Here is a 24241-nt window from a genome sequence, read left to right on the forward strand (position 1 = left end):
ATGGAGCTGTCCGGGTTCGTGCGAGCTCGGCCGAGCCTCGGCGCGTTTCTCTTTAAGCGGCCGGAGAGGGACATGCCTCCCAGGATGCAGTTTGTATCAACATGGCAGCTGCGGTGCAGCTCCCCTGCTGAACGGGCGCTGGGGCGAGAGCGTCGCGCGGAGCCCGAGCCCGAGCCCGAGCCGGAGCCTGAGCCCGAGCCCGCCGAGCCGGGGCTGGGCTGAGCGTGGGGCCGGGGCCGCAGCGGCTGCGGAGGCGGGGGCGGCCCAGTGCGGGCCGGCGCTCCGGGGGCTCCGCTCGGCTCCCCCTCCGGCCCCTGCCCGGCCGCCGCCTGGCTCCGGGGCTCCGCTGGCTCGGCGCCCTCCGCGCTGACGGCGCGGCCCGGCCCCTGCGTCCAGAGAGCGCGGCGCGGCCCGGCCTGGGGGCCCGAGCCCCCGCGGGTCCCGTGCGCGGAGCGGGGCGGGAGGGAGCAGAGGAGGAGGGGACGGGGAAGGGCCGGCCGCCCCGGAGCCCTCCGCGCCGCAGCCTCCCAGGGGCCTGGGAGCGAGACCGAGGGCCATGGCCGAGGCGGCGCCTGGTCGGGTGAGACGTGCCCCCGCGCGGCCCACCGGGGAGCGGGGCGGGCGGGGGGTCCGGGCGCAGCGATTGGGGGCAGGGGCGCCGGCCGGAGCTCGTTCCTCTCACCCCGGGGAGCCAAGCCGGCACGTCGCGGCCTGTCCGGGCTGCGGACATCTCCCCTGGCCCGCGGGAGCCGAGCGCGACTGCTTGTCATGCCGGCCCGGGGCCAGGCCCCCTGGGCGGGCAGCTCCGGCTCCCCCATTTCTCAGATTGGCTATCGAGGCGCACACACACCCGTTCTGGGGACAACCTGCCCCAAGGTCATACAGCCAGTCAGCCGTGGCTCCCTGCCTACTTGTGGAGAAATCCCTGCCTCTCGAGGCTTGGGGAGGGCAGAGGGGAGCTTCCTGCATCACGGGCTCTCTCCCAGAGAGGCGGTAAGGGGCCCCCACTCAGGGATGCCCCGGACCCCGGTCTCCATCCCTAGTGAGGAGAGGCCAGGGGCAGCAGTAGCAGCGCGGCGCCCCCTAGCCCCCCGTCGGCCCCCACGACAGACTTCGGGGGGCCCCTGAGTGATGGGAGGCCCCCTGAGTGATGGGAGGCCAGAGGGCAAGTTGCTGCCCAGGAGTTGGTGCCCAGCCTCATGCCCTTCCTCTGAGCCAGGTATCTGGGCGACAGCAGCTCCCGGGTGACAAAGAAATAACATACAACTTCCCTAGATTCCCCTGCTAGCATCTGTGACCTCCAAGGAATGATCCCTTGTTTTAAGTTGTTCATAAAGGGGAACCACCCCCTCACATACATGGAGGATTTAAAAAAAAAAAAGACAAAAGATTTTGCTTCTATTGATATGACCACAGTTCTGGGGAATTCAAACCACACAGAAGAAAAAAGACATAAAAGAGAAAATTGTAAGATAATCTTTTAATGGCTTTAAAAGATTGAACAGGATAACTCCCAGTAAAATTACAATTTTAGAACTGATTTGTGAATTTGAATATTCTAGGAATTAAATGGATTGATGGATCACTCTCTAGTTTTTTTAACTTCTAAAAATCTTGTATTTATTTATTTATTTTTGCCTCACAGAACCACAGGATATCAGAGTTGGAAGGGACCTCTGAAGTCATCTAGTCCGGGTCAGATTAGATCACAGGCTACTAGGACTGGTGAGGAAATCATAGCAAGAACACTTTGTATTTGTTTTTGTTTTTAAAGAAACTTTCTTCTTTTGCCTCTGGATTCATATAAAGTTTTCTAAACTGATAAAAGGAAAGTAGAGATCTGTCTAGAGATGGAGAACAGAAAAAAAAATCCTTATTCTTCAGACCAGTGCTTGAGGCAGGAAGTTCCTGCTCTTCAGGCTTTATTTACTAGATTGTAGCAACATTTTAAAGAGATAGAAGCAGTACTAGTTAAACTCCTGATTATTCAGATAGAATGACTTGGCCCTTGGATTGTTTCCATTTCTCTAGCCATCGGTAGGCTCACTAAACTGAAAATATTGTGAGCTTGCTGAGAATTAAGCACATGCCTTATGTCTTATTTTCTGCTCTGTAGAAGAACCGAAACTAAGCCTCTGCCCTCACCTCTTTAGAGGTGATACACTATAATAGTCAGGTTCTTCCCATTAGTCAGGGTCTTATGAGGCCAAGTCCCATAAGAGCTGAAAGAGACCTCAAACATGATCTAATCCTCCTTCCTCTTTTTTTTTCTAACAGATGAAGAAACTGAAGTTCAGTTAGGCTAAGTGATTTGTTCAGTTTCTAGGGTCGCTAAAAGTAGTAAATGGAAAAGTGAGATTCAGACCTGGGCCCCTGGATACCAAAGCCTTTTCTACTATACCATACCTTTGCCTTCTTTTGTGCTAGAATGTAAGTTCCTTGAGGGCAGGGTCTTCTTTGTAATCCCCACAGATCCTAGCTCTGTGTTAAGGACCTAATTGAGACTTAATGAATACTTAAAAAGAGATTTTCAGAATGTCAGAGCTAAAGACAAATGTAGAACAGAGGTCTTCTGATTCCCAGACATCTCTAAAAGTTTCCACTGGGATTCGAACCCTAGGTTCTCTGTCACATTATGAACTAAACTATCCCATTTCACTTTTATTTGAAAGACAGAATGAATGAATGCATGAATGAATAGATGTGGAAGACTTAGAAATGGTCCAGAGGAACTTTTAATGAATGTCTAAAAGAATTGTGATTATTTACCTAAATTTCAAGAATTTACTAATCATGAAGATTTATTTTTACTGATTAAGCATAGTAGATAGCTTTTCTCCATGTCTGTGAAGAACAAAGTAAGAGGAAGTGGACAAAAATTGTAGCAAGAGAGATTTAGACCTAGATTGATCGTCTAGGTAGTTGAAACATTAGTAATCCTGTAGATTATGAACTTTCTTTCCCTAAAGATACTAGGCTTCTTTCCATTTAGATAAAGTCATGTTATTGTTCAGAACAGCTTGAGTATGAATATATTCACAGATTATCCTGAAAACTTCATTTTAGCCCTTGTTCTTTCATATCTTTTAACTGAACTAGAAACAAGTAGCAGAATGGATCTGTTTGATTTTTCTATTCCAGTCCTTGACCCTATGTTCCTAACCTTCACTGGGATATTTACAGCATCATGGTATGCCACAGTCAGAGGCTTAGATCATCCACTAGTTGGAGGAATCCTATTGCTTTTAGTTGGATACTGTCCCCTCTTCCCAGGAACTACGATATCTTGAAGTCGATGCTTATCTTTTGAGCATGTGTTAGTGACTTTCCTACCTAGAATCAGGAGGCTGGGCTGAATGCTCAAAGACCCCCATCTAACCCCGTGAGTATGTAGGAAGTAGTATGATATTAATAGAAAGTGTGGTAGATCTGGGATGAAGGTTTGAATCCATGCTCTGGAACTGACTAGTGCCATGGCTCTGGGCTAGTTGCCTTATCTGCAAAATGAGGGTAATGATCCTTGTGCGACCTATGTCAGGATTTTTCTCAGGAATTTGAATTATCTTTATGAAAGGTACTAGATAAACATAACACTTCTAGAATCCAAAATCCATCATGGCAGCCATTAGTGAAAAAAATTTACTTAGAAACTTAAAACATTTTATTTTGGGATATTTCAAAGGAAAAGAAAAATATTTTTGTGCCATTTCTAGGAAATATTGATAGTGTCATCATAGAGTGAATAGAGAGCGCATCTTAGAGCCAAGAGGATGTGGGTTCAGGTCTTGCCTCTGACACTGGCTTTGTGACTCTGGGCAAGTCACCGAGTTCCTTACTGCTGTGGGCAGCTCTTTAAGATTATCAGTCATAGAAAAGATGCCAGTGTGTACTGGTTGGTAGAGGAAGGTTCTCACTGGGAGTTGCCTATACTGAGAAAATCACACATGTAGTCCTTATCCTATCGGGAAATGATGGAGGAAGGCCCCATAATTACTTTAATATGTATCTGGATATAGTAGAAATAGCCCTGGAATTCAGGAGACCAGGTTTCTAGTCCCAGCCCTAACACTGATTTGCCATGTTTGTTGTTCTTCAGTTTCCTCATCTTTAACACATAGATTATAATCCCTCTTTGCCTACCTTGTAGGATTATTGTAAGGATAAAGTGAGAGCATAAATGTAAAAGCACTTTGAAAAATTATGATGCTGTGTATAAATTCAAGATAATATTACTGTTACAATTAATAACTATAGCCAGAGACAATATAAACTGTTAGTTATTGCCTCCTTAAGAGCACATTCATGATAAAAATAGCCACAAGATTTAATTCTGTCTATAGAACTTATCCTTGTGCTTATCAAACCTATGCCTCCATAATGTGATTAATAATCTTTTGGACCTAACTTAATTTCTGTGGAGAATATAAGTCTCAGTCCTGTCTTTTCATTTTTTTCCTTACAAACAGGTTCAGGAACTAGACATGGAGACACGGCGACCATCACCTTTGGCATTCTCCAGTGTTCCTCAGCGAGAAACTCTCCCTCACTCACCTGCTGGACCCCTCCAAGAAACTCCATCCCAGTACTCTACTCTTTCCCCTAAAGAAACTCCACGGTTCCCTGCCATTCCCCAGAAAGAAGCCCTACCCCGAATCATTCCTGAGAAAGTGACTCCTGGCCGATTCCACCCTGTTTCCCAAAGGGAAATTTCACTCCCAAATCTTGCTTCTCCTGAGCAAGAGATCACTTTCCAACATCCTCCTGTTCTCCAGCCCGAAACTCAGTGTCCACCCCTAGCTACTTCTGAACAAGAACTCTTATTTCGGTCCCATCCTGTTCATTATCAAGAAATCCCACTCCATTCCCCTGAAATTCCTGAGAAAGAAACCCTCCTCCTTTCCCCTACTGTTCCTGAAGCCGAGATGGAGACCCTGCTGCAAAGCCCAGTTTCCCAAAAGGACACACCCTTTCAGACCTCTGCTGCCTCTCAGAAGGAAACTCCACTTCAGACTGCTGAAATATCCCGCTTGGCAATATGGGCTGCCATCCAAGCAGTGGAGAGGAAAGTGGAAGCCCAGGCCATGAGGTTACTCACCCTGGAGGGGCGGACGGGGACAGCTGAGAAAAAGCTGACTGACTGTGAAAAGACAGCTGTGGAATTTGCAAACCACCTAGAGAGCAAATGGGTTGTGCTGGGGACTTTGCTCCAGGAGTATGGCTTATTACAGAGAAGGTTAGAGAATATGGAAAACTTGCTGAAAAATAGGAATTTCTGGATTCTTCGACTCCCCCCAGGCAGCAATGGAGAAGTTCCCAAGGTAAACCTTTCCTGGATGGCAGGATGACAACAAGTGAACTAAACTAAAAAATCCTTTTAGTTGAGTTTGATTCAAGGAAAAGGGAAAGGGATGGGTCAAGGGGGAGTCTAAGTAAAGGGAAACGTTCAGAATAACTACAGAATATACTGGGATTCTACTTAACTGAAATATACACAGGAACTATTTGAATACATTTACAAAATATTCTTTAGAGTGGAAAAAAAGAGAGACCTAAATATTTGGAGGAATATTAATTGCTTATGGGTAGATGAAAACAATATAATGTAAATGACAATGCTGATAACTAAATTAATTTACTTTTTCACTGCCATGCCAAACTACAAAAGGATTATTGTTACTTTATAGATATATTAAAAAGGATAATGAAATTCATCTGGCAGAACAAAAAAGGTCAAGAACCTCAAGGTAAATAATGAAAAAAAAGTGGGAAGGAAGGGGGTCTGTCAATGCCACATCTCAAACTATACAACAAAGCAGTCATCATCAAAAATAATTTGGTACGGCTAAATAAAGGTAAAAGAATTAGATGATGACCAGGATCCAGCATTAGATCTCTAAGATGTGCCAAATAGCATATTTCCTTTTAAGGCAGGGAAAGTAGGCTAATAGATAAGAGAGAGACTATAAGGTATAGTATATTTCAGTTTCAACAAAATACTTTATGAAATCTTACATAATATCTTTGTTAATTAGATGGTGAAATGGGGATTGGATGATAATAATAATAATAATAAGATTCATAGCTGATTGAACAGTCATACCCAAAACATGTTAATTTATGCCTCCAAGTTAGCCTGGGAGGCTAAGAGGATTGTTATGGGACACTGTTGTTCAACATTGTTTTCATAATGATTTGGATGAAGACATAAATGGCATATTTATCCAAACTCCACATGACATAAAACTTGGAGGAATAGCCAGTATGATGGATGACAGAGTCAAGGTTCCCAAGTATTTCCACAAGCTAAAGCTAACAAAATGAATTTTATCTGGGATAAGTGTGAAGTCCTAGACCTGGGTTTCATTTTTAAAAAAAAATCAGATCTGCAAGAATCAGGATGGAGGATCCCTGGCTTAGCAGCAGTTCATGAAATTAAAGCTTTAGTTGACCACTAGATTAATATGGAGCCAACAGAGTTAAACAGTTGCCGTTTGTTTTTAAAGTTAATGCTGTCCCAATGTGGAAATTTCCTCCATAGATATAGATCAGTAACTTTTGTGTAATTTCTTGCATTAGAAAATTGTCTGGGGCACAAAGAATGATTTATCTGTGGTTTCATGGGTAGTATTCCTTCAGTACAGGAATTGAACCCTGGTGTTTCCAATTTAAGGCTAGCCCTCAATCTGCTAAGTCCCACAGCCTCTTAATGATCATTAAGGTTCATTGATGGTAAGTCTCATGTGGTAAGTCTTATTTTCTTCTGTACAAGTCAGAGCTCATCTGCAGGACTGGATTCTGTTCTGGAATCCCAGTTTTAAAAAGGACAGTAGGGGCAGCTAGGTGGTGCAGTGGATAGAGCAGTGGCCCTGGAGTCCGGAGGACCTGAGTTCAAATCCGGCCTCAGACACATAACACTCACTAGCTGTGTGACTCAGGGCAAGTCACTTAACCTCAACTGCCTCACTAAAAGGAAAAAAAGGACACTAATGAGAAAATGTCCAGAGGAGAGTAACTAGGATAATGAGATGTCAGGAAACCATATTATATTAGGTATGTTTAGCTTGGAGAAGGGAAGACATGATTCAAACATTTGAAAGGTTATAGACTTATTCTGTGTTGTTTAAGAAGGTAGAGGTAAGACCAATGGGTGAAAGTTATATTAATTTATAAATGTGACTTGAAATAAAGAAGGCAAATTTTGGTTCAACTTTCTAAAAACTAGAGCCCTGCATTGCCATTGCTAAATTCTAAAGAGTAGAGGCTACATAACCAAGCACCCATCAGAGATCTTGCACAAACGTTTCCTGGGAGAGTGGACCAGTTGACCTCTAAGGACTCTTCTTACAGTAATATTCTGTGCTTCCAAGAAAAAAGTGCTAGAGCCTATGTTTTTCTAGTTCTGTCTCCAGCATACCCACTGTGGTCATGGGTATAGACAAGGAAAAAAACAGACTAGTTTTTGATATCAAAATGGAACTTTGCTTGATTTAAAGCATAGTACTCCCAGATTCATATTTAGATTTTTTAAAAAAATTCTAAAATGTACATCCAAGGGCTGTCAATTATTATTTTGCCTGATCTGGCTTGCTTTTTCAGACTCGCGTGTAATAAAAACCTTTGAAGTGATTTTCCAAAAGGGATCGCATGGCATAGTGAATGGGGAACTGGCCTCCGAGTCAGTAGGGCTTGTCCCTGGCCCATACTAGTTGTCACTTAACCTCTCTTACTTTCAGTTTCCCAGGCAATACTGTAAGCTGCAGAACAGCTGATGATCTATATTGGTAGAGAGTTTCCTCACCTGGAGTTCCTTTTACCAGTGAAATCACAAATCTAGATCAAAAAAAAGGAGAATCCTTGGTGAAGCCTTCTCCTTTCTTGTGATGAAGTTGTATTCTGGCTTGCATCATTCACTTTGTGATTAACTTTTGGCATGGATTCTTTCTCCTTAGGATTTGTTTTTCAGTCTTATAATATTGTGGAATGTAATGTCAGCATGAAGTGAATGAAAATCAACTCATTTTCTGATTTTTAAGATTTCTCTTGGAAACAGGATAAGTCATGTTCTAGCTCTTCAGGATTACCCTTGAAGAGTCAGGTTTCACTAGTGCATTAGCAATATAGATGTGATATTTGAAGACATTTTCTTTATGCCCATACTCATAAAGTTTCAGAATTAAGATGTGATATTAAGCTATGCAGCCATTCAGCCAGACCCCACCCTAAATGTATTCTCTATGTTACTTGTAAATCAGGGTTTTCCCTAGCTTACGTTGTGAATCTCAGACAGATCTGGGCCATATTCTTTGTGCTAAAATTGTCCAGTAAGTATATCCTTACTAGCTCTATGTCTGGACAGTGCTGAGGGTATGTTTTGTGATTTCAGGTACCAGTCACATTTGATGATGTTGCAGTCCATTTCTCAGAACAGGAGTGGGGGAACCTGTCTGAGTGGCAAAAGGAACTTTACAAGAATGTGATGAGGGGCAACTATGAATCTCTTGTCTCAATGGGTAAGGAACACTTCTCTAATAATACTAGCTATATATAATACTTGATATGCATTATCTTATCTGAGCTTCCAGTTCACATACATTAATGGTAGTTGTCTCCTAAGAGTCTGTCCAGAGCCCTCATCTCTTCTCCTCCTACACAGTCTCACTTGGTGATCTTATCTGTTCCTTTGGGTTCAGTTATCTCTATGCAGGTGCTTTTCATCCAGCCCCACCTCTCTCCTCATTTCTGGTGTACTGACTGCATCAGCTACCTCTTGGACATCTCCGACTAGATGTCCAGTAGATAGCCAAAGCAACCTGTTATCTTTCCCCCCAAACCCTGCCCCTTTTCCCTGTAACTTTAGAGGACTCTCACTCACTCATCTCACATACCCAATCTGTTGCCAAATTTTGTCCTTTCCATCTTCTCAACATCTCTTTGTATACATCTCTTTCTTTCCAGGCTCTCTGCCAGCCCTCTGGTGCAGGCCCTCATCCCCTCACACCTGGACTATTGCAGTGTCCTGCTGGGTGATCTCTCTGCCTTAAGTGTCTCCCTGCTCCTGTCTATCCTCTACTCAACTGCCAAACTGATCTTCCTAAAATGCAGCTCTGACCATGTCTCCTTCCCACTCTGTAAACTCCAGTGGCTTTAGTATCAAATTTAAAAACATCTGTTTGGCTTTTAAAACCCTTCACAATCTGGTGTTCTCCTGCTTTCTGGTCTTTTTACCCTTTTCTGCCTTCCAGTGATGCTAGCCTTCTAGCTGTTCCTCATCCTTAGGACACTCTCTCAGCTGACTCCATCCTTTTCCCCCTGGCTGTCCCTCATGCCTGGAATGCTCTCCCCCCCCCCATCTCCTGACTTCTCTGGCTTCCTCTAAGACTCAGCTCAGATCCCACCTTTTGCAGGAGGCTTTTCCAAGTCCCTCCACATTCCCCCCATGTTGAGGCCTTTTCTCTGAGATTACCTCCCATTTACTTCGTATCTTGTACTTACCTAGTTGTTTGCATGCTTTTCTTCCCCATTAGACTGTGAGCTCCTTGAGGGCAGGGCTGGGTTTTTCTTTTAATTTGTAGCCTAGTGCCTGGCGCATGGTAAGTGCTTATTAAATGCCTTACTGAACCTTATAACAACCCTGTGAGGAAGGAAGTACAAAGATTATCATTTCTACTTTACAAATTAAAAAAAGCTGAGGCTGAGGGAGAGGTTAAATGAACCTTTTGCTCAAGGTCACAGCTCTTTGGATTATAGGTGCAGCGATGGCTCCTCTCTGCCCACCAGAATGCCTCTCTTCTTGGCTAGAAGCGATTTCCATTCAGCAGCCCTTCAGTAACAGTGGATTTGACTGGACACAGAGGGCAAGAGTCTAAGGTGATAGCCTGAGTGGCTAGTTAGGGTGATCAGCATCCCCAGTGTGGAGGAGGGGTGAGAGATAGGACAGATTTAGGCTTCCTTTCTGGATTCACTGTCTTGGAGGATGCATACAAGAAGCCCAGAAGCAAGAGAGGGAGAAGTAGTAGATTCTGAAAATAAATCATGAGGAAGAAAACCATGGTGGCACAAGACAGGCCAGACTAAGCCAGGGAACAGTGTCTTGTGAGCTTCTGGGCTGTGCTGTATAAGAGGCATTCTAATGCCTCATATTCTAATCTCTACCTCTGCTACCAACATGTCCTGTGATCTTGGACATGACCTTCCACCACTCTGGATCTGACCTGTGATTTTGTTAGTATGGAGAACCTTAGTGTGCAAATTCCCACCATGTATATCTTTAGAATTTGTTTTGCTCAGTGATTCACCCACTCTCACCTTTGGCTCCAAGAAGCAGTGGCATGTGCAGTGGTCATACCTCAGTAAAACTGTCTCAGCAGATGGGCTAAACCAGGTTGAGGGTAAACTACAGGCCCCAAACCTGTCAGTGAGTGAGGGGGATATCTACCCCAAGCATGTGAAGACTTTCCCTGGAGGAATGGGTAGATGAGAACAGTTTGTTCCAACGGCCATAAAGGTGGCTATAGCAGGAGCTTAGAGCTTGGTCAGGCATCAGAATTGCCAAGGTCATCCATTACATCCTAGGCCATCCCCAGTCATCTTGTCTTTTGTCCTGCCCCTGGACTTCAGTGACTCAGGAGGAGAGTGAGGCTGATGACATCGAGCAGCTCTGCCTCACTTAAATCCAATTCACACAAGTCAAGATGTCACCCATGATGTCATTGGTCCTCCTTGAAAATGAGGGACAAACAACAACAGTCCCCCCCTTAATCTATCCTCCCTTTAATTCTCCTAGTTTCCCCTTCTCTCTTTTCCCTTCTATTTCCCTGTTGAGTGAAATGTATTTCTGTACCCAGCTATGTGTATATGTGAGTATATTCTCTTCCATCCTTTGACTAGTTCAGGTGACAGTAAGGCTCAGCTATCAGCCACTCCTCCCTACCCCTTCCTCCCTGTAGACTTCTACTTTTGAATCCTGATTACTCATTTTCACTAACCTTCCTTTCCCTTCCCTCCTTCCCCATATAATCTTCCTCTCTTTTTCCTTTCTTCTTTTAAAATCATCAAGATATAACATAACCACTCCCAAATCTTCCCTCTAATTAGACTCCCTCTGTGACTCTTGAAGATGATAGGGTTCAGAAGGGACATATACACATACATCGTTCCTTATATTAAAATGTAAACAGTTTATCCCTGTTTAGTTCCCCTGTATTAGTTTATGTTTACCTTTTTATCTTTCTCTTAACTCCTATGTTTGAACTTCAGAGTTTCTGCTCAGTGCTGGTCTTTCCGTCAGGAGTGTTTGGAAGTTCTCTGTTTCATTAAAGGTCCATTTCTGCCTCCACCCAAGGATTATATTCGGTTTTGCTGTTATTCTTGACTGTAGCCTATATCCTTTGCCTTCTGGAATATCAAAGTCCTCTGCTCCTTCATAGTGGAGGCCACCAAGTAGTGTGTGATCTTGACTGTGGCTCCATGGTGCTTCTTTCTGATTGCTTGCAGTATTTTTTTCTTAATCTAGAAGCTCTGAATTTTAGCTATAATGTTCCTAAAAATTTTCATCATAAGGTTTCCTTCAGGAAACAGTTGGATTCCTTTTATTTCCAATTTTCTTTCTGGTTTTAATAGTTTTGGGCAGTTTTCTTTTAATAGTTATTAAAGTATACTGTCTAGATCCTTTTTTTGGTAATGACTTTCAGCTAGTCCAGTGATTATTAAAATTTTTTCCCTTTGATTTGTTTTCTAAGTCAGTTACTTTTGATTTGAAATAAATTTTCTTCTATTTTTTCAGTCTTTTGACTTTGTTTTAATGTTTCTTGTTGCATCATTAAAACTCTGCCTTCAATTTGGTCCATTCAAACCTTGTGCCAAGCTATTAAGTCTCCTAATTTTTTCTTTCATAGATTTCATTTCTTTTTCATTTTTTTCCTCTAGTGCTCTCATTTCATTGATAAAATCATTTTTAACTTTTAACTCTTGCTTCATTTCTTCCAGGAACTATGGTTAAATTTGTGTCCAAGCTGTGTTTTTCTTTGGGGCTTGTAGATATTTTGGAGTCATTCTCTTTTTATTTTTTTATTAATTCACTTTGATTTATCAACAATCACTTCCATAGGCTTTTGAGTTTTAAATTTTTCTCTCCCTCCCTATCCACCTCCCTCCCCAAGACAGTGCGCAGTCTGATATAGGCTATACATATACATTCCTATTAAATATATTTTCATATTAGTCATGTTGTAAGGAAGAATTAGAACCAATAGAAGGAACCACAAGAAAGAGGAAACAAAACAAAACAGAAATAAAAAAAAGAGCAAATAGTATGCTTCGATCTGCATTCAAACTCCATAGTTCTTTCTTTAGATGTGGATGGCATTTTCCATCATGAGACCTTTGGAGATCCTTGTAATGCTGAGAAGGGCTAAGTGTATCAAAGTTAGTCATCGCACAATGTAGCGATGTATACATTATCTTGGTTCTGCTCACTTCACTTAGCATTAGTCTATACAAGCCTTTCCAGGTTTTTCTGAAGTCTGTCTGCTCATCATTTCTTATAGCACAGTAGTATTCTATTACATTCATATACCATAACTTGTTCATCCATTCCCCAGTTGATGAGCATTCCCTCAATTTCCAATTCTTTGCCACCACAGAAAGAGCTGCTATAAATATTTTTTGTACATGTGGGTCCTTTTCCCGTTTTTATGATCTTTTTGGGATATAGCCCTAGAAGTGCTTTTGCTGGGTCAAAGGGTATGCACATTTTAATAGCCCTTTGGACATAGTTCCAAATTGCTCTCCAGAATGGTTGGATCATTTCACAACTCCACCAACAATGCATTAGTGTTCCAATTTTCCCACATCTTCTCCAACATTTATCATTTTCCTGTTTTGTCATGTTGGCCAATCTGATAGGTGTGATGTAGTACCTCAGAGTTATTTTAATTTGCATTTCTCTAATCAATAGTGATTTAGAGCATTTTTTCATATGACTATAGATGGCTTTAATTTCTTCATCTGAGAACTGCCTGTTCATATCCTTTGACCATTTATCAATTGGGGAATGAGAATCATTCTCTTCTTCTGGGGCCTTCTTCATCTTAAGTGTCCTTGTTGCCATAATAGCTTTTTATGTGGGGTTCTTTATTTGTTTGTCCTTTCAGCCTACTTCCTGACTTCATGCTTGATGTTAAGGCCAGCCTCTGTATGCTGCTGGAGGGAAAGTCTGGTCTGATCCTGCTCTGCTTTCTTGGGGTATTTAGTGTTGTGTTATTCCAGGCTCTCAGGGACAGCTCAGGCTGGGGACCTGAAGACTTTCAGGGTTCCCAAAGTGATCTGTTCTTAATAAGAACCTAATACACCTCCTGCCCTCCTCACTGACCCCCCCACTGCCTCTGGGTCAGTTACACAGCTGCTGCTTGCTTTTGAACTTGCTTCTTGCTTGGTGCATAGAGTAGGGAGCATGCCATTCCTGGCCACGGCTCGCCTGGTCAGTCCACCCTGAATCTGTGACACAGAACTGAGGATGAAGCGCCCGGTAACACCTGTTCCCCTGTTATGGGTCTGGGACCTCTTCTTGCCCTGTTTCCCAGCTATAATGTGCTCTTGCCCAGACCCCATCCCCAGTGTCCACAGGCATTTCTCTCTATCTCCCTGTGCCAATCTGTCCTGGAAAAATGACTCACAGTGATTATTTCCCTTGGATTTCCTCATCAGGATTCAATGTGATCCACTGAGGTGATTTGGGGGGGGAGGGGAATGGGGCAGGGCAGTGGTTCTTCCTACTGCTCTGTCATGTTGACTCTGCCTCCTCCCCTTTTTGTAAGCTCAAACTCAGTATGTCCAGAACAGAACTCTTTCTCTTTCCCTACCTCCTTCCCCCACAAAAACGGTCCTCTCTTCTCAACCTCTCTATTTCTGTCAGACACCATTATTCTTCCAATCTCCCAGATCAGCGTTATCCTGTACTCCTTCTCAGACCTCATCCTACACGTCCAGTGAAATGCCAATTCTTCCTGTTTCTGCCTTCATGTCTCTCACATCCAAATGCGGCTTTTCTCACTCAATTGCCAAATTAGCGCACACTTTCCATCACCATTGCTGGGGCTGTTGCAACGGCCTTGTGATCGGTCTCCTGCTTCAGGCCTCTCTCCACTCCACTCCATCTGCCACCCAGCTGCCAAAGGGGTTTTCCTTAAGGGCAGGTCTGACCATGTCACTCGCTGACTCAGTAAATCCCAAGGATTATTATTGTTTCTTAGATAAAATGTGAACTCTTCAGTTTGACTTTACAAGCCTTTCACAAGTTGGTCCCAGTTATCTTTCCAGCTTCATTATATGTTACTCCCCTTTTCAAACTGTGTGATGCAGCAAAACTGGCCTTTTCTGTGCTCCTCACTTAGGACATGACATTGTCCATCTACAGCTCTTTGCACTGGCTGTCTTCACCTCTGCCTTAGTGAATCGTAACACTGCCCTTGAAGTACCACCTTCTCCATGAAGCCTTTCCTCATTCCCCCCCTTCTAGGCCCTGCCTCCATCTCTTACTGCTTTATATTTATTTTGTATGTACTAGACTTATCTGTTATGTGTTCTTTACCCCATTATCATGTTAGAATAGGGATTGTTTCTTTGTATCTTCAGCACCTAGCACAGTGCCTGGCATGCAGTAAGTGCATAATAATAATTACAACTAGTGTTTATATAGCACTTTCAGATTTACAGAGCACTCTACAAATATTCTCTCATTTTATCTTTGCAACAATCCTGGGAGATAGATGCCAATATTACCCCCATCTTGCAGATGAGGAAACTTAGGCAGAGGTTAAATGACTTGCCCAAGATTACATAGCTGGTAAGCATCTGAGGCTGGATTTCAATTCAGGTCTTCCTGACTTCATGTCTGGTGTTTTTATTGGCTGTCACTATCACGTAGCTGCCTAAATACTTGGTTGATTGAGTACCCAAGGTCACACTGTCAGTAAGCAGAAGAGGTAGGATTTGAGTCCAGAGCCTACCAAAATGTGCAGAACAGACTGTAAGTGTTATAGAAAATCACTTTTTCTTATGAGATTTGGTTGATGTGTGGAATCATTTTGCTGAATAATTTTTTAATTTTTTGTTTTATGGGATGGCTTGCTGTATAGGGAAGGTGGGAGGGATATATTTGGAAATGAAGGTGATATACTCTGTTTTTCTAATTAAAATAAAAAAAGGAGAAGAAAGTCACTCTGTTACTCTAACCAGTGTAGTCCTTGGTACAGTTTTGAGTTTTATAGCTATTATAAGCCTACCCAGAGAGAGTGGTTAAGCATTCCATGAGTTGTTCCTCAGAGGTATGTTACTGTAATTCCCCTTTTTTGCTTTTTCTCCTGTATTCCAAATTTGAAAAACTCTTTCAGTACCCATAGTGTTGGAGGAAATCCTGAGGGTCCTTGGGACTTCAGGGGAATGAATAGGAGATAACAGAGTTGTGTGATGTCAATCACATGAAGAGAACAATGTATGGTACTTTTTGAAGTCACATCTTTGAAGTGTTTGGAATTCAGATACAAGATCACTTTTACTCCTGTATATCAAGAGGAGTGTTGGGTTTCAGCGCTCTCAAGTGTCCAAAGCAGGATTGATGCATTAGCCAGAAATCAGGGAAGTCCAGTGTTGGGGTAAAAGTATTCTTCTCTTGGTCAGTGGTGGGAGGGGGAGTCTGTAGGTACTAATTCCCAAGGGCTGAGGGAAGTGAGTGAGTTGGTTTTAGGTCATAGTTCAAAGCCAAGGAAATATGCCAAAATTAGGAAGCCTAGAGTGTGGGAAGTTGAAGCTTTGAACTCAGAATTCTTCCCTGAACCATAGATCTTTTCATTCTAGAAGCACATGATGTTGCCCAGTCCTACTAATCTAAATGCCTTCCCTAGTCTGATCTAAACTAACCTCAGTTAATCCTGTCTGTCGATTGTTTGTACATAGTTATTTGCATGCTGTTTCCCCTATTAAACTGTGAGCTCTTTGAGGGCAGGGACCATGTTACTGTCGTTCTTTATGTGCTCTACCCTTATCATGGTGCCTAGCACATAGTAGGCATTTCATAAATGCTAACTGATTGACTGTGTGGTCCACCCCAGCAAGCACTGACACTCTTCCTGGTCCCGGGGCCTCCCCCTTTTAATCCTTACTTCCATTTGCTGATTCAGAATTGCAAAAGGCCATCTAGTCCAACATAAGCTAAGCAAGAATCCTCCTCTACAGCCATAGTGTCAAGCTCAAATTGAAACATTATCTGTGTTCTACTGTATTTTTATTTATTTTGTTAAATATTTTCCAATTACGTTTTCATCTGGTTCAGGGAGGCACTGGTGAGTGTCAGGGCCTATTCTGCCAGGAATTCTGCCACCTGTTTGACATTCTGCTGTACTGGATCCCTGACAGGTGGTCATCCAGTCTTTGTTTGAAGACCTTTAAGGACAAGGAATCCATTACCTCTCAAGTTAGTTCAGTCTGCTTTTGATTAGCTCTAAGAAGAGACTTTTCCTTAAATCCTAGCAGGTGGGGGCAGATTAAACCTGCCTCAGTCAGTCAGTGAATCAAAAAGCATTATGCCTAGTCTTGCCCACCTGGGCCAAAGAGAAAACTCTAATTCCTGTGCTACACGACAACCCTTTAAATTATTTTTGTTTTTACAGTGTTGTTATTGTTTAAGTTGTTCTCTGGTTCTGTTCATTTCCTTCTTCGTCAGTTTATAAAATTCCTCAAAATTTTCATTTTTATAATATTGATGTTATATAAATTGTTCTTCTGGTTTTACTTCATTCTGCATTATTTCATGTAAGTCTTTTTATGTCTTTTTGTAATCATTTATTTCCTCATTTCTTGCAGCACAATAATACTCCATGACATTCATATACTATAATTTATTCAACCATTTTATAACTGATGGACCTTCTCTTAGTTTTTAGTTTTTTTGGCTCCACAAAAGGAGTTGCTATAATTATTTTTGTATGTAACCTTTTCCTCTTTTGGGAAGAGGCCTAGCAGTGGTATAACTGGGTCAAAGGGCACATGTTGTTTAGCAGCTTTTTGTATATTATTCCATATTGTTTTCCAGAGTGATTCTACCTATTCACAAGTCCACCAGCAATGCATAAATGTGCCTGTTTTCCCACAGCCCCTCCAACATTTATCATTTTTCAGTGGGTATGAGGTGGAATCTCAGAATTGTTTTTATTTTGATTTCTCTAATTTGGAGGATTTTCCAACCCCTCTCTCCTCACCCCCCAACCCAGGGTCTTTCCTGGGGATTTCTTAGATTGTCTTAAGAGGACAACTGCTTTATCCCGACTTTTGTTTATTTCCACTGCTCTACAGTGATATTCTGTCTTTTTGGGGGTGGAAATTTGGAGAATCAAAGATAGTTTTCTGACCTACCCCAATATCTTCCCAGAATCTTCTCTCAAGAAACTTGATGCAGATATTAATTGTTTCCCTTTTAACCTTAGTTTTATTAGATTTGGTTGTGCAAAAATTTTTAAATATTATGTAATCAAAATTATCCATTTTATCTTCATGATACTCTCTTTTTCTTGTTTGGTCATGCACTTTTCTACTATTCATAAATCTTATAGATAATAAAATCCAGCAAGAAGAGATAGAGAAATTACATTTTAAATTACTACAGAATATACAAAATATGTGGGAGTCTAGCTTCCAAGATACACACAAGAACTATATATACACACACATACACACACATATAATTATAAACAACTGTTTACAGAAATATAGACCTTAAAAAATGGAAAATTAGTCATTGCTCATAAGTAGCATGAGCCAATATCATTAAAATGACAGTACTACCTAAATTGATTATTCAAGGCCATACTAATCAAACTACCGAAGGCTTACTTTATAGAATTGTAAAAAGAAAATAATGAAATTAATATGGGAGAAAAAAGGCAAAGAATCTCAAGAGAAACAATGAAAAGAAATGGGAACAAAGGGAACTTAGGTCTCAAATTATACTATGAAGCAGTAATTATTAAAACAATTTGATACTGGTTAAGAAATAGATTGATTAGTAGAACAGATGAGGCACACAACATATGGAAGAAAATTTAACTAATTATCTAAAGGGATAAGCACATCCCTTTTCAAAGGTTGTCAGCTGCTAGTACAGCACACATTCACATTCAGCATCCTAACAGCACCTGGTTTAACATTATCCCATGATCTTTTTTTATTTCCTGTTTCCTGGACAGACTATGCAATTTCCAAACCAGACCTTATGTCCCAGATGGAAAGAGGAGAGAGGCCGACCATGCAGGAACCGGAAGATTCTGAGGAAGGAGAAACACCGACTGACCCCAGTGCTGGTAAGTGACTGGTAGGATTAACACAGAGCACTTTTTCCTCTAAGTAACCACAGCTACAACTTTGGGGTTTATCTCTTCTGAGATAAATTAGAGAGAAGATATATGTTACAGAACCTGATGCAACAAACTGTACATAAAAAGTACCTGAAGGTGACTACAAGACCTGCTTGAGGATTTCTGTCCCTTCTTATGTTTGCCAAATGTTTAATAGTTGAACAGAATTTTATTAATGTTTTTATATGTTTTACACTACAATTCATTTCCCTACGTACTTTCCCCACCAAACACACGCGTGTGTGCGCGCACACACACACACACACACACACACACACACACAGAATCTTCTGACTTCTGCATTCAGTACTGGATACTTTCATTTGTTCTGAATTTAGCAATTTCTTAAATGTTGTTTTAATTTACTAAAATTTTTCTATTTATTTACCATATCATTTACTGTTGTCATTGTTTATGTTCTCTGGGTTCTTGCTTATCAGTTCATCCAAGTCTAACCATGTTTCTCTGCATTTTTCATAGTTATCATTGATATATGATAATATTATATTAACATTCGTATATCAATTTGTTTAGCCATTCCCCAAGCAGTGGGCACCTCCTCTTTTTCCATTTTCTGATACCATAAAACATACTGCTATTAGTATTAGCATATTCACCTGGGACCTGGGACTTGGTATCTCTATCCCTTTGTCTTTGACTCCCTTGAGTGTAAGTGCCCAGTAGTGAGATTGCTGAATCAAAGGATATAAATTGTTTCTTAAATAAGAATTTTGATGGATTTCTTAATGGCTCTAATTTGAGACTTGCTCTTTGCTGGTATGGTTCATATGTACCTTCCTACTTTGCATTGAAAAGCAGTAGGGTTCAAGGGATTTGGTTCTATCCTGGAGAACTCTAGAGCCTATGAATACTAACAACCCATTAGACATATTCATGTGTATATCTAGGCCTTGGTTTTTCTCTTGTCAAAAGAGGGCGATGATCTGTGAATAAAGGGATAATTTTCGATACATAAAATCGAAAAGCTTTTGCACCAGCAAAATCAGTGTAGCTAGAATGAAAAGGAAAAAGGTCAGGTGGGGCGGGGGGAGTCTTTGCATCGGGATCTGATATCCAAATATGTAAGGAAATAATACAGATATATGAACAAGAGGCACCTCCTGATGAATAAATAAATAAAGGATAAATAAATAAAGAATATGAGCAAATATTTCTCAAAAGAAGTGTTTATGATTTTTACAAAAAAAGACAAAAATATTTGAAACAAAGATTCACACAGAGTTAAAATAAGAGGCTACTGCAAAATCATGATGCTTCACATAAACTCTGAAAACAGGGATAATAATCATTATATCAGACAAGACAACAGTAAAAATAGGATTAAAAGAGATAAACAGGGAAACTACATTACACTTAAAGCACCTTAGAAAATAAGCCATTTTAAATTCTTAATATACATGCACCAAATTTTATAGCATCTAAATACGTACAAGTTATTCAAGGAATAAACAATAACACTATATAATATTAAGGAACCTTAATGTATCCCTTTTAGACTTAAACAAATTTAACATAAAGGTAAATAAGAAGTTAAGGACCTTAATAGAATTTTTAAAAAGTTAGATATGATAGATCTCTGGAAATTATTGAGTGGAAGCAGAAAGGAATATTCGTAATTTTCAGCTATGTATACAGCACCTTTACTAAAATTGACTGTGCATTATAAATAAAAACCTCAGAAATGCAGAAAAATTAAACGTCCTTTACTGACCACAGTACAATAAAAATTATATTCAACAAAGGATAAATTTTGAAATATTGAAGAAAGGGTTAAAAATTAATTGGAGATTAAATAATTTAATCCTTAGGAATTGTTGAGTCAAAGAACAAGTCATAAAAAGAAGAAGTAATTTCATCAAAGAAAGTGACAACAGAGATAACATATAAACCTTTGGGATACATTTAAAGCCGTCCTTAGAGGAAAATTTATATCTCTAAATTAACCAGGAGAACAATTTATATAATAACAATAACCCTGTTAAAACAAGCAGCTTTAAAAGCTGTAAGAACTATGATCAATATAATGACCATTCATGATTCCAGAGACCAGTAATAAAATATATCTGTTACAGAGAAGTGATGGATTTTGGCTTCACAATGAGGCATTTATAATTTTATATACAGCCACTAAGGTAAATTATTTTGCTTGACTATGCATATTTGTTTGCCTGAAAAATAACTGGGGATTTTAGTGGGCTGCAAACCCAATATGAATCAACAGAGTATTTTGGCAACCAGAGAAATATAGGAAGACTTGCATGAACTGGTACAGAATAGTGAGCAGAAGCAAGAGAACAGTTATCTAAGAACACTGTAAAGAAAGACAAATTTGGAAGATCTATTCAGTGGCACTTCCAGAGGACTGATGATGAAGCATGCTACCTCCCTCCTGACAGAGGGATGAATAAGACATAGCCAGTGTGGGAATTTGTTTTGCTTGATGGTACATGTTTGTTAAAAAATTTTTTTTATTTTTTCATTGGTGCGGGTAAGGGTCAGGAGGTGGCAAGGAAAGAGAGCCTAGTGATAGGTTGCCAAAGTATTAAAAGAAAAATAAAAGAAAGAAAATGTGATCATTGAAGCACTTTTTAATGTACAAAAAAGAACAGAAAGCCAGAAGGAAACAGACAAGCCTGCTAACTTTGAAAGTTAAGTACTGAAGTTATTATATATTTAAAAGGAAATGCAGGCTGTACTTAAGAGAATCACAGTTTCACATACAACCTTCTTTCTTGGTTCTACTTTATATATAGAAATCCTGATCTTATTTAGTGTTTAAATTCAGAATAAATATAGTTTTAAAAAACAATGTCTTGGGGCAGCTAGGTGGCACAGTGAATATAGCACCGGCCCTGAAGTCAGGAGGACCTGAGTTCAAATCCGGCCTCAGACTAAACACTTGACACTTGCTAGCTGCGTGACACTGGGCAGGTCACTTAACCCTAATTGCCTAAAAAAAAAATATGGGACAGGAGAAAAAATGATATAAATAAATAAAAATTAAAAAAAAAGAATGTCTTATAGGGAGCTCATGATGAGAGACTAAAACTCAGAGGAGAGATGAGGGCTGGATGTATAGGTGTGGGAGTCACTGCCATAAAGATGATAGGTGTGTGGTCATCAAGGGAGAGAAGTGCTCTGCGATTTTACTTCATAACCAGCAAATTATCCAAGATGACAAATGATGGAATTGGTCAATGTTGGACAAACCATGGGAGGACTGGAATATCCTGCTGGTAGAACTGTGAATTGGTCTAACCATTCTGGAAAGCAAATGGGAATTATGCTCCCCAGACTTAACTAAAATGTCCATATCCTTATACCCAGAGATTCCACTGCTGGGCATATACCCCAAGGAGATCAAAAACAGAAATAAAAGTCCCACATATACAAAAGTGTCATTGCATCCCCTTTTGTGGTTATAAGGAAGTAGAAAAGAATAAATGCCTGTTAACTTGGGGAATGACTAAATAAGTTGTGGAATGTCAATAGAAGGAAACATTCCTGCACTAATATTAGAGTCACATAAATCACAGAAACATGGGAAGACATATGAACTGATGCAGAGTGAAGTAAGCAGAACCAGGAAAATCAGTATGCCTAATAACTATAATAGTGCAAATGGAAAGAACAATAAAATGAATACTGTGTAGTTATAACAAATAAGTTTTGCCCCAGAGAAGATATGAGAAAACACACTACTCAATGAGTGTGGAATGTAGCATATTCTATCAAATTCAGTTAATGTGTTAATTTTTCTTTTCAAACCTTTGTTAAAAGGGAAGGCCCACTGGGTAGATGGAGGCTAAATGGAGAAACTTATATCTGATTTTAGAAGTGAAACCAATGTGGAAGTCATTGCAATAGTTCAGTTGAAGGGTGATGAATTTTCTTTTGGACATATGTAGTTTGACAAGCCTATAGGACATCCTAGGCTACTAATTATCTATATGCTTTCAGAGACTCCAAATCAAGACAACTAACAGATATAAAACTAAAAGCTGTTTCCCAGTAGATAAGTGGTCAAAGGTCAAAGGATATGAACAGTTCTCAAAAGAATTGCTAACTTAACAACCACATGAAAGAATGCTCCAGTGCACTAATAATAAAAGAAATGTAAATCAAACTGAGGTTTTATCTCATGCCCTGAAAACTGATAAAGATGACAAAAGATTGGATTCATCCATGTTAGAGGTGTTGTAAGAAGATATGAATACTAGTGCACTGTTGTGGAGATCTAAATCAGTACAACCATTTTGGAAAACATATTAAATAAAGTGACTAAAATGCCCTTACCTTTTGACTCAGAGATTCCACTACAAGACTTATACCCCAAGGAGGTCATTGATTAGAGGTCCCCATATACACCCAAATATTTGTAGTAGCCCTTTTTGTGGTAGCAGATAATTGGAATCAGAATGAATGCCCATGAGTCAGACAGTCAAGAAACATTTATTAAGCAACTGCCATGTGCCAGGCATGCTAAGCAGTGGGAATACCCTGCCCTCCAGGAGCTCAGAGTCTAATGAGGGAGATAAGAAGCCAACAAATATGTACAAACAAGTTATAGGCAAGATTAATAGGAAGTAAATAAGAGAGGGAAGGCACTAAAATTAAGGGGAGTTGGGGAAGGTTTCCTGTAAAAGATGGGGTTTTAGTTGGGATTTAAAGGAAACCAGAGAGGTCAGGAGTGGGAATAGAGGAGGAAGAGCATCCCACACATGGTATTACATTCCATCCATTAGTGAATGGCAAAGCAAATTGTAGTACCTGAATGTAGTGGAATATTATTGTGCAGTAAGAAATGGATGTGATGAAGCATGGAAAGATTCACAGAGTTTGATACAGAGTAAAATAAGTGAGCCAAAAAAATCAATCTACACAATGACTACTACAATATAAATAAATGGAAAGAACAACCACAAAACAATCAAAAGATTATGTTGCAAAATTACAAAGAATAAGCATAGCCCCAAAGAAGAAATACCAGAAGACATTCCCACCTCACTTAGTTTCAGGGGTATAAGGTCAATAGCTGTGATAAATTGCACATATTTCCAAACTTTTCAATGTATTGATTGGTTTTACTAATTTTTTCTCTTTTTTTCTTAAAAAAAAAATCATCATATAGGATGGTTCCCTAGAAGGGGAGGGATTCTGGGATTCTAGGAGAAATTTGGTGATGTAGAAATCAAAAGATATCCACAAAAATATATTTTAAAAAAAGCTGGGTTAGGCAGCATGACACAATAGAAAAGACATCAGTTCAAGAGTCCAGAAATGCCCTGGCTCTGACACTAATTGGTCACTGGGATCCTGGACAAGCTCTTCACCTCTTTCAAACTCAGTTTCTTAACTGTAAAGTGAGTAGTTTGGAGTAGCTTATTTTAGAGGCCCTTTCCAGCTCTAATAATGTGTGCCTCAATTCCTTTCATATCCTTCTCCAGGGCACCTTATCCCTGTGACACTTCTCTCCCTTCCCAGGGGAAGTTAATAAGCCCAGCCTTTATGGCACTACCTGAGATTTGTGTCTGGGCCCAGAACTTTCACAGGGAAGTAGGAACCTCAGAAATGTTTTTATTTTTGTAATGCACTGTGTGTCTGTCTAACCAGGGCTTGAGGTCGGAGCTCGTGGTAGGGAAGAAGGCAAGAGTTAACATCTCCACAAAACTGTACCCTAAACTTGTACCTTTGCAATTAAATTAATGCTTCTTTTCTAGATAGTATAATTTTTCTGTGATGCTTGAAGCACTGAGGCCTAAGCACAGTTAGGATGCCTGTGTGTGCCCTTCTAGTCCAAACTCTGGCAAAATTGA

General features: G+C 40.6%; 1 protein-coding gene across 1 annotated transcript in view; it reads left to right on the forward strand.

Annotated features, from left to right (window-relative positions):
* The first annotated feature begins 489 nt into the window (after positions 1–489).
* ZNF777 (zinc finger protein 777) overlaps positions 490–24241 on the forward strand; it is a 28249-nt gene continuing 4497 nt past the window's right edge. The window contains exons 1-5 of the mRNA XM_020977910.2: positions 490–580; positions 1646–1725; positions 4467–5318; positions 8384–8510; positions 18237–18350. Coding sequence (XP_020833569.1) covers positions 4482–5318; positions 8384–8510; positions 18237–18350 — 1078 coding nt within the window. The 5' untranslated portion in view covers positions 490–580; positions 1646–1725; positions 4467–4481. The remainder of the gene's footprint in view (positions 581–1645; positions 1726–4466; positions 5319–8383; positions 8511–18236; positions 18351–24241) is intronic.

Source organism: Phascolarctos cinereus, unplaced genomic scaffold (assembly GCF_003287225.1).
Source record: "Phascolarctos cinereus isolate Bilbo 61053 unplaced genomic scaffold, phaCin_HiC Scaffold_1;HRSCAF=81, whole genome shotgun sequence".
Taxonomy (NCBI): domain Eukaryota; kingdom Metazoa; phylum Chordata; class Mammalia; order Diprotodontia; family Phascolarctidae; genus Phascolarctos; species Phascolarctos cinereus.